The 9,490-nt window shown below is 33.9% G+C and overlaps 1 protein-coding gene across 1 annotated transcript; it reads left to right on the plus strand.

The window, feature by feature from the left end:
* Nucleotides 1–1,445: 1,445 nt before the first annotated feature.
* On the plus strand, nt 1,446–2,610 carry LOC127718754 (piggyBac transposable element-derived protein 4-like). Its single transcript, XM_052224809.1, has 2 exons — nt 1,446–1,655; nt 2,185–2,610. Exons 1-2 carry the CDS (start codon nt 1,446–1,448, stop codon nt 2,608–2,610), a joined length of 636 nt encoding a protein of 211 aa, XP_052080769.1.
* The last annotated feature ends 6,880 nt before the right edge of the window (nt 2,611–9,490 follow it).

Genomic DNA, 9,490 nt, shown 5'->3' on the forward strand with positions numbered 1-9,490 from the left:
AATATTGTATAATACGATATTTTATCCACTCTCAACAGTTAAATTTTAAATATTTAAAACGCTCGGCGAGCCTCGCGTTTTAAATTTGAAAATTTAACTGTCTCGAGTGGATAAATATCGTATCACACTCGATGCAGTGGTAGAATCTATATATATATATGCCAAACAAAAATTACATAAACTCAGTATATTTTCAACTTAATCAATTGAACATAAAATAACGTTAAAAATGGTATAAGGTTTCCACTGGCATGAATTCTTCGACGTTGCAGTAAAATTTAGCAACGTCATAGGTGTAACGTTATTTTGGAGTTTGAACAATTTTGGCAGCAAAAAGGTTACGGCAAAGTATGGGTAATTGAACAATATTTCATTTATTTTATTTTTTATACTAAACACAACATTTAGCTCTCTTGTCTTTTTCGTGATCAGTTTTTATTAGTGCAAGAAGACACATTAACCCTTATACTGCCAACGGGCCGATCAGGGCCGATTGACGTTACCTTTAACTGCCAGCCGTCCGACTTGGCCGATTTAGGTGTTCTTTAACTGCCAATGGGCCGATTTGGCCGATGGTATGGGAAAATGATATAAAACATTAATTTGATATTCTGTCAACATTCTGTCTTTTTTTCTACATTTTTCCTTTTTTCGTGACGTCATATACAATTCTCTGACGAAACGGTGACGTCATTGCTGTAAAAGTCAGCGCAATGGTTTCCGTATATCCATGGGTGCAAGCTTTTCCTCCAGAACCGGAGCAGAACACAATATTCCGTGCAAATCCCGGGCCGCACAACATGCCGGCAGCAAATTCAGCACCAGGAAAGTATTTCTATTTGCTGTTTTCGATTGAACTAATCAAAGAAATCGTCACAAGAACAAACAGGTACATTGTAAATTCATTTTGAAAGAGCACTGATAGAAAAAAAAATATCTTCAATGTTGTTGTTTTGTTTAAAAATTTAATAAGCAAACCATTTAACTTAAATCAAACATTGTTAATCAATTTGTTAAACTTAGCGAAATAAAACGTATCAAAGTTAAGAGACATAATTAGGAAAGATAAAAATCAGAATAACACGATGCCTTTCTTTATACATGTATCATCTTGGAGTTTGAGAAAAAAAGGCCAACATTTAAAGTGGACGAACATTTGATTTTCTTGAGGGGAGAAATGAGGATTTATAAAATGAATATCCTTGCATGGTTATATATAGAGCAGAAAATAAATATATTTGCCCAAGACAGCATGAACAAAAAAAAATATGAGCATTCGTAGAAAGAGATGAAAATAAATATCCGCACTAAAACCTTCCTGCCCTAACATAATAACAAATGGTCATCTTCTTAATATATAAATCTAAAGATATGTCATTCCTTTGTACAGTTATGCAAGAAATTTTATAAGAAAGGGTACAGCCACTGCCAAAATATATGCCAGAATGAAGTCTTGGCGAGCGCTGACAGAAAATGAACTAAAGTCTTTCCTAGCTATAGTGTTCAACATGGGTTTGATTAGGAAGTCTTCCATAGAAGAATACTGGAATTCATCTATGCCAAGTCAGGCATCCCATTGGTTCAAGGAGGTTATGTCGAGAAATCGTTTCCAGTTTTTATATGTGTCAGACTATTCAAGAAACGTCCCGAGACAGGTACGAATTAGACTGTGTAAACCACGTAAATATTGAAAAGAAGATATGGTATGATTTCCAATAAAACAACTCTCCACATGAGACCAAAATGACACAGTACTTAACAACTTTAGATCACCGTACAGCCTTCAACAATGAGCAAATCCCATACCGCATAGTGATGTGCGAAAACAATCAGGCTGTTATCTGCTCTTTGGTCGGGTTCTCTCTTTGACATATTCTCAATTTCCATTCTCAATTTGATGATCAATTTCTCGTTTTGTCATACCTTTTTTTTTATAGAAATAACCCGTTCAATTTGTGTTTTAAATAATGGTTTCCGTTTTATCCATTTATCCTCGTCGTTTACTTAATGTCTGGTACGAAATCAGAATGTTTCTTTCCAAATCTAAAGTGTTAGCAGAGGAACTTAAAGCAATTGAAAACAAACGTTCAGTCCCGAGTAAGGGTATAAGGTATCCATTCCCCTTCGGGCTTTTTGATTTACAGCATAACTTCATCTCAAGATGTTTTGTTGTGTTTTTTATAGCACCCAGCGTATGACCCTGCTTCAAGATTTAAATCACTGTTATCCTTTATGAACAAACAATTTTGTCGTTTCATTGTTCCTAAAAAAGAGGTTTGTGTGGACGAAACTTTAATGGCAACCGAAGGTCATATTGTAATGAGGCAGTATATCCCATCTAAGGCTGCAAAGTTTGGATTTAAATTGTGGATGCTGTGTGAATCAGCGACTGGTTACATTTTACAAATGTCTGTGTACAGAGGGCGACAATTTGATCCAGTACCAGCAGGACAATTGCAGGGTACAACGGTTGTCATGGACCTTATGAGTGCGTCTAATCATCTGAATAAAAGGTTCCATGTCTTTTGTGATAGCTTCTTTTGCTCACAAAACCTAATTTCACGACTTATTCAAACCACTACATATATTACAGGTAGCTATTTTAAGTAAAACAAATTAAATGTAGAATGTTCACCTTATATCGGTGTACCAATGTTTTTTTACTTTTGTTCCCACAATTTGTCGGTATTTTAATATCACTAGTTCAACTTCGAGACAGTGGTAATAACATTTTTAGTCAGTTTTAGTGTTATGAAAATTCCCCAAATTAAACAATAAAGGTCAGACAAAACAGAAAAAAAAATCGTTATATATATATATATATATAGAAATAAAAGAAATAAGAAAAAACAACAAACCATCAACATGTAAACAAACTAATGGTTAAAGAATAATTTCTCATTGAAACTTAAACAGAAATACTGACCCCGTAAAAAAACTGGTGTGAACTCGTGCACTCTGGAATGGTAAGCTTGCATTTTAAAATACACCAAATATGTACATCTCAACAGTTCGTTTAAAGTATAATACGTGCATTGCAGTCAATATCTCTCCTTAGATAGGCACATGTACGCAGTGTTACTATGGTTTCTTAAAGTTATATATATATGTCAATAGATAGCTTATGATACATTGGAAAATGTTTCGACATATTTTTTTCTTTTTTCAGGAACTCTTAGAAAGAATCGACTTATGCCGAACACCATTCGTAACGCGAATCCGACACCTGACAATCCTGTTTACATGGGGAAAGGTAAAATGTTATGCGCCGCTTTTAGAAATGTGGATGGGAAAATACCAGTCCGAATGCTAAGTACGGCATTTTCAGCTCAAGATCTTCCCTCCGGCCGGCCACGCATAGTGAACGGATACAATAAAAATATGGGAGCAGTTGACACAACCGATACCATAATGAAAGCGTACGGAGGACACCGAAAAAACCGTAAACCCTGAAAGAAAGTTGTCCTACATTTATTTCATCGCATTGTACATAATGCCTATATATTGTACCAAAGAAACACGTCGGACACACCCGTAAAATCCAGACTTAGATTCATCCAGGAGATTGTTGAATCTTTGTCCGGAATGAACAACAGCATCGACGAAGACCATATCAGCGAGCACGGTCTGTACTTACCTTGCCTGACAGAAAAGAGAAGGACTGTTGCGTGTGTTCAAACTGCAGCCACGGTGGTAGAAAGAGGAGTAGGACCGTATGCAATTTTTGCAACTAAGGCCTCCATAAGGACTGTGTTACTTTACACGAAGACTGTAGAGAACTTTAATTATGCAATATCGATCATTAAATTATCTGCACATTTCTCTTTGTCTTTTCATTAATAAAATTGACCAGATCATATTTACATTTTAAAATGGAGAAAAAACATCAATTATAGTGCTTACCATACATTGTATTTATCACTCAAAAGTTTATGGATGCCTCAAATATTGTCCTGTTCACAAATATTATATGGTGCACACGTATTATAAATTATTAATTCAACTTCAAATTTGCTTATTTTTAAATAATTTTATGCCGACCAAAATGTACACAAATCAAACAATAAGCATTTGGATAAGCTTGAGAGATTATAAAGGTTGCCATGTGTGTAATAACGTTCAACAAACGTTGACGGTTTTATTGGGTTTTCAATGGCAAACGTCTGTGTTGAAATAATATTTAGCAACGTCATCAACGTAACGTCCTTTTTTGGCTTTTGAAAAATTCTGGCAGTGAAAAGGCAAATAATTTTAACGTTTGAACGTTGTTTTCAATTTAGACTTGTTTATATTTTTTCGTTTGGGCTTGTATTATATTTGCCTTCGGGTTTATATGATCCGTTCATCCTATTTTGACTACTCAAAATTCAAGATTCTATCCTAAATTGAGGTAAATTGTATGGCTTTTCAAATACCGTTTCGATTCCTAACATCACTGCAGAGACATTAATTGTCGAAATCCGGATATGGTGTACAAAAACCTTTGCACCTTTTGTTTGCGGTATACCATCTTTTCCGCAAGTTTATTGTTTTCTTTTTAGTATTAAATTTATAAATAAGATCCATTCATTACATCGGTGATCCGTTTTTTTGGCAATCGCCAATGGCAGTCAGCAGGGTTTAAGAACATTTGTTGTTCGACCTGTTAGTCAAATGCGTTATGTTAAAATATACTTTTTCACTTTTTTGGTCTTTTGGAAAATGTTATATATTTATATAAATATATGTATATAGAAGTCTATAAAAAGGACCAACCAGCAAATTAAATATGTACCGGATCGTCTAGAATAGACGATACTGCGCAGATAAGGAAACAATTATATAAGTCTAAAGATATGCACAACGGTACTAATATAAGACGGTAATATACGAAGACGATGTTATAAATCGTGTCAATACTTTTAACAATACTGATTGAACGTGTAAAATAGCTCAGTAATATAGGTAAGTTTTGGTCTGTTGATTTAATCCAAAATCTTGAACATCATAATATAAAACAAAACTCAATACTCAAATATACATGACTGTGTATATTTACATCCCAAAATGAGTGTAAAATAAAACTGCTAGTATTTCTTATTGATGCCGTTTGGATGATGTACATTTAGTTCCTTTATCCAAAAGCTTTCCCGAACCTGTCTGCTTTGACTCACCAACATATTGGAGGCCACAAACTGAACATTCTAAAATGTAAATAACATTCATACTTTTGCAGGTTACATTGCAAAATATCCTAAAGTTATTTTCGGTTGCCTTACTGCGAAAAGTTGATGAATGATGCATCTGTAGGCGGCACTTGCAGCGTTTGTCCGTTGTGAAATATGCCTTATACGTGTTATATACATGTAGATAAAGAAACACATCTGTGGTAACCGTATACATTTGAATACTGATGACGAATGCCTTTTGATGAAAAAAATACTATCAAAAAAAAAAAAACACAGTCTAGAATTGCCTTTTGAAAAGACCGTTCGTATAATTGAATAGAAATAAAGAAGATTCAACAGGTGCCTGTATCTTATTTTGCAAATCACACAATCATTCAAATAACATAATTCTAGGTAAAATAACCCTACATGCATCTGATCATTTTATATGTGCACTCAAACGTATTGTTTTAATGTGGTTTGGTTTTTGTTCCTCAATCTTGAGTAAGGTTCATCCGAGGGTATCCAATTGGGTACATTTATCTGTATCTCTCTTTGTTATGACTTCCAAAACTAAATTACAAACAATTCAAATGGAACGTAAAGACAACATTTTTCTCCTTTTTGGTTATTTTTTCAGTGTCTTCTCTACAGTTGATTTTGTATTAATTTTTGTTTGCAATGCCGGTTAGACAGGATCATTTGCAGAAAGTAATATGACTTCTTTTTCCTGTGGGCAGACATGATAACTTTTTCTTTATATCAGCTACAATTATTTAAATAAACACTCTGTATTAACTTGACAAAAAATTGGTAAAACCTAAAATCGAGAACTAATTCAAAAACACAATACAAACAAAGAAAACAAAACTTAACGAAAAAAGTGAAATTAAATGCTTAATATGGTATTATATTCATATGGTAGTTGAATAGGAACTTTTGATTTTTGTGAAGTTGAAAGTTTCTATATCATCCCTTATTTCATGAAAAGTACCAAGAAACCATTGCATACACACTATGATTTATTATTATCGATGGCATTTAGTTATAATGTGTGTTTTATTATTATTTTAAGGATAACAAGTGAAAACTGTGAAAGAAACAATGAATGCAAAGTTTCATCAGCAGAGGCATGTAAAACGATGTCGTGGGACAAACAATTTACTCATAAATATGCCGCTCCAGTAGAAACCGCAAGTTATGATATCAAATTCAGAGAATCTGGCTAAAAAAAATGAGGTTGTGCAAGTATCCCAGGATGAATATAGAGTAGATCTAAAAAGTCAAATACGTTATAGAAAATCAATGTTTACTGGTGCAATGAAGATGGAGATAGCAAGATTTTGTTTAAAAAAGAATGTAAGACAAAGGAATCAAAAGGCACAGTTTTTGATGGAAAATGCTATAGCAGACAAAACGAGGAAACTTTAATTGTATTACCTGAACATGCTGAAACCAGTGCAGACAGCAGAATATCAAATAGAGGGAACAAACAAAAATCAGACTGAGGATGATTCTGTTCTTGATCGAAATCGAGTTCTTAATATGAGTATGCTATTTTTTGTTTTTTGTTTTTTTGTTTTTTTGTGATAATTGTGGAGAGACATTTTTTAGCGTTAAGTCTTGTTTCAGCGAAATTCAACGTACAGATGTGGTCAAGGGCTCAACTTAATCCTAATCCTTAGAATACCAGCAATGTGATTTAATGTGCATCAACATTCTATCATTATCTGTTTAAAGTCGATTTGCTTCATACTCACAAGCGTTTTTTTATAAAAATAATAATTCTAACTTTAACTAGTTAAATATGTGGTTCTAAGTGTACCAGCGCGATCAAAAACTTGAAATACGCTAAACATTCATTGTCATTGTGTACAGAATTTATTGAAAAAAAGACAGAAACCACAAAAATATCCTGAAATTTTCTAGCGAAGTTGAAATAGATGTAACAAAACAGTGTTTCGTAAGGGCTTGCTTATGATAAAGTGGAAAACACCTGTTTAGATGAAGGAGCATGTATATGGCAATAAAAAGTGACAGACTAAGGTATGGATTCCTCCTTCATTTGCTTAAGATCATGAATTTGGCAACAAAAATATATCATCTCAACACATAATTTCTTAAAGAAAACAAACTGGATCATATGGATGATGATTTTCTTATTCTATTTCTCTCGCGTCTTGAGTAGTAGACTTTACTACTTAAATTTCAATAATTTTCTAAGGATAAAAATGGTGTAGGGGTATGCTGAACCAACCCACATCAGACAGATTACTTGTTGGAATCTTACTAGCGGAGATCAAAAAACAATTTCCGATATTAAACTTAACTTAACTTAATTGTACTTTCAATTTCAAAAAGAAAACCTTTCAATTTCAAAAAGAAAACCAACTACATGGCAAAAGTCTGATATTAAAATATTTATTTTTGTTTTTAAAAGTACAAATTGTCGTAAAATTTAATTTTCTCAAATATTCGATCAATTATCTTTCATATGAGTCCATATGGTGGGAGTGGGGTATTCAATTGAACTTTGGTAGTGTCTTTTCGATAAATAAAGGTCTAAAATGCCTGAAAGGAAAGGGTTAAACGAAATTAAGGTGGTTCGGCCCTTTAACAGTGCGCATATTTTAACGTATTTTTCTAACGACGAGTGCCATGGAAACGGTTGCTTTAAGGGGTTTTCTCAAAAATAGTTTTGACGACATTGGAACGCGGGCGTGTATGAGAGCACCCTTTCCCGATGTCAACAAACCATGCAAAACGTTCTACAAAACAGGAATTGCGTACGGTCAGAACTACAGAGTGGTTTGTCCATTTTTCACATAAAAAGGACAGAATTATACATGAAATATCAAAGCACAACATTAAAAAAAAAAGAAAATATAAATATTGACATGTACGACGGTATCTGGTGCGTTCGCTCCAAATATACATTCTCACAATACACGTTTCATGGATCAGTGATCAAGGTTAAAGTAACCTGATTAGGTTTGTTTATCAGATACTGTTAGCAATTTCATGTTTTTGTGTTATTTCTGTTTTTTCTTATACTGAAAGTACATGTAATAGAAAAATTGTATGTATGCAATGATTCACAAATGTAAGGAGTACATGTCTGTCTGGCAGTTGTCATTGACCGCATTTGCATGGTTCATTGGTCAATGGTAAGTCCTCTTTTAATATGCTACACTGTGTAATCAATAGGTCATTATATTTGGTGTATGGTATGATTATTAAATGTATATATTGAAATATTAAGTAAAAAGATGTGATATAATTGTAAATAAAACACTCCACAAGAGACCAAATAACTCAGAAATAAACAACTATAGGTCACCATACGACCTTCGACAATGAGTAAAACCTATACTGCATAGTTGGATATAAAAGGCCTCCAAATGACAAATGTACAATTTAAAACAATTCAAATGAGAAAACTAACGGCATGATTTATGTACAAAATAATGAATGAAAAACAAATATGCCTGTCTTGCAGGGTTTATCTGAACTTAACCTCATTTTCATGGTTTTGTCTTGTTACTGGCATACTATATATATGTTTCTAAACATTTGGTTGATAAGATGATTGTAACAGAGGCGGATTTAGGGGGAGGGCACATTGGTTGATTATATAGGGAATCACTGAAGCATGATTGGAGCAGGCCTCTCTTAGGCAGTCAACGCCCCCCCCCCCCCCACCCCCCTTTTTATGAAAAATTATGGTTCCGCCACTGTGTAAGGCTGGTTGGATTGGTTTATCTGACCTTTACCTCATTTTCATGATCATTGATAATATTATTTTTTTATGGCCCCGCAACAAAGTTGTCGGGGTCATATAGTTTTACCCTTGTCCGTCATTCCGTCATTCCGTCATTCCGCAACAAACCATTATACGGACTTTTTTTCTAAACGCCTTCAGATATTGGGCTGTTTTTTGGTATGTGAGTTAACCGTGATGAGTTACAGATCAAGTTTAAGTTTCGTTCTGCTCTGCTATTTTTTGCCGAAATTACGGGCTTTGGACTTTCATAAATTGTTGAAAATCACAATTATACAGACTTTTTATGCCCCCGCCGTGGCGGAGGGGGCATTAAGTTTTACCCTTGTACGTACGTACATACGTCCGTACGTCCCAAAGTTGGTTTCCGTTATCTTACTTGCGTTTGCTTCTACCAAATTCATGAAACTTATACACAATGCTTATTACCACAAAATACAGATCAAGTTAGAATTTTGGTGGCGTCACTTCAACCGTTCTAGAGTTATGCCCTTTTATTAATGGAAAAATTTCAAAATTTTTAGTTTCAGTTCTCTAACTAAAGTTTGCCTCAACTAAATGT

Source organism: Mytilus californianus, unplaced genomic scaffold (assembly GCF_021869535.1).
Source record: "Mytilus californianus isolate M0D057914Y unplaced genomic scaffold, xbMytCali1.0.p SCAF_10, whole genome shotgun sequence".
Taxonomy (NCBI): domain Eukaryota; kingdom Metazoa; phylum Mollusca; class Bivalvia; order Mytilida; family Mytilidae; genus Mytilus; species Mytilus californianus.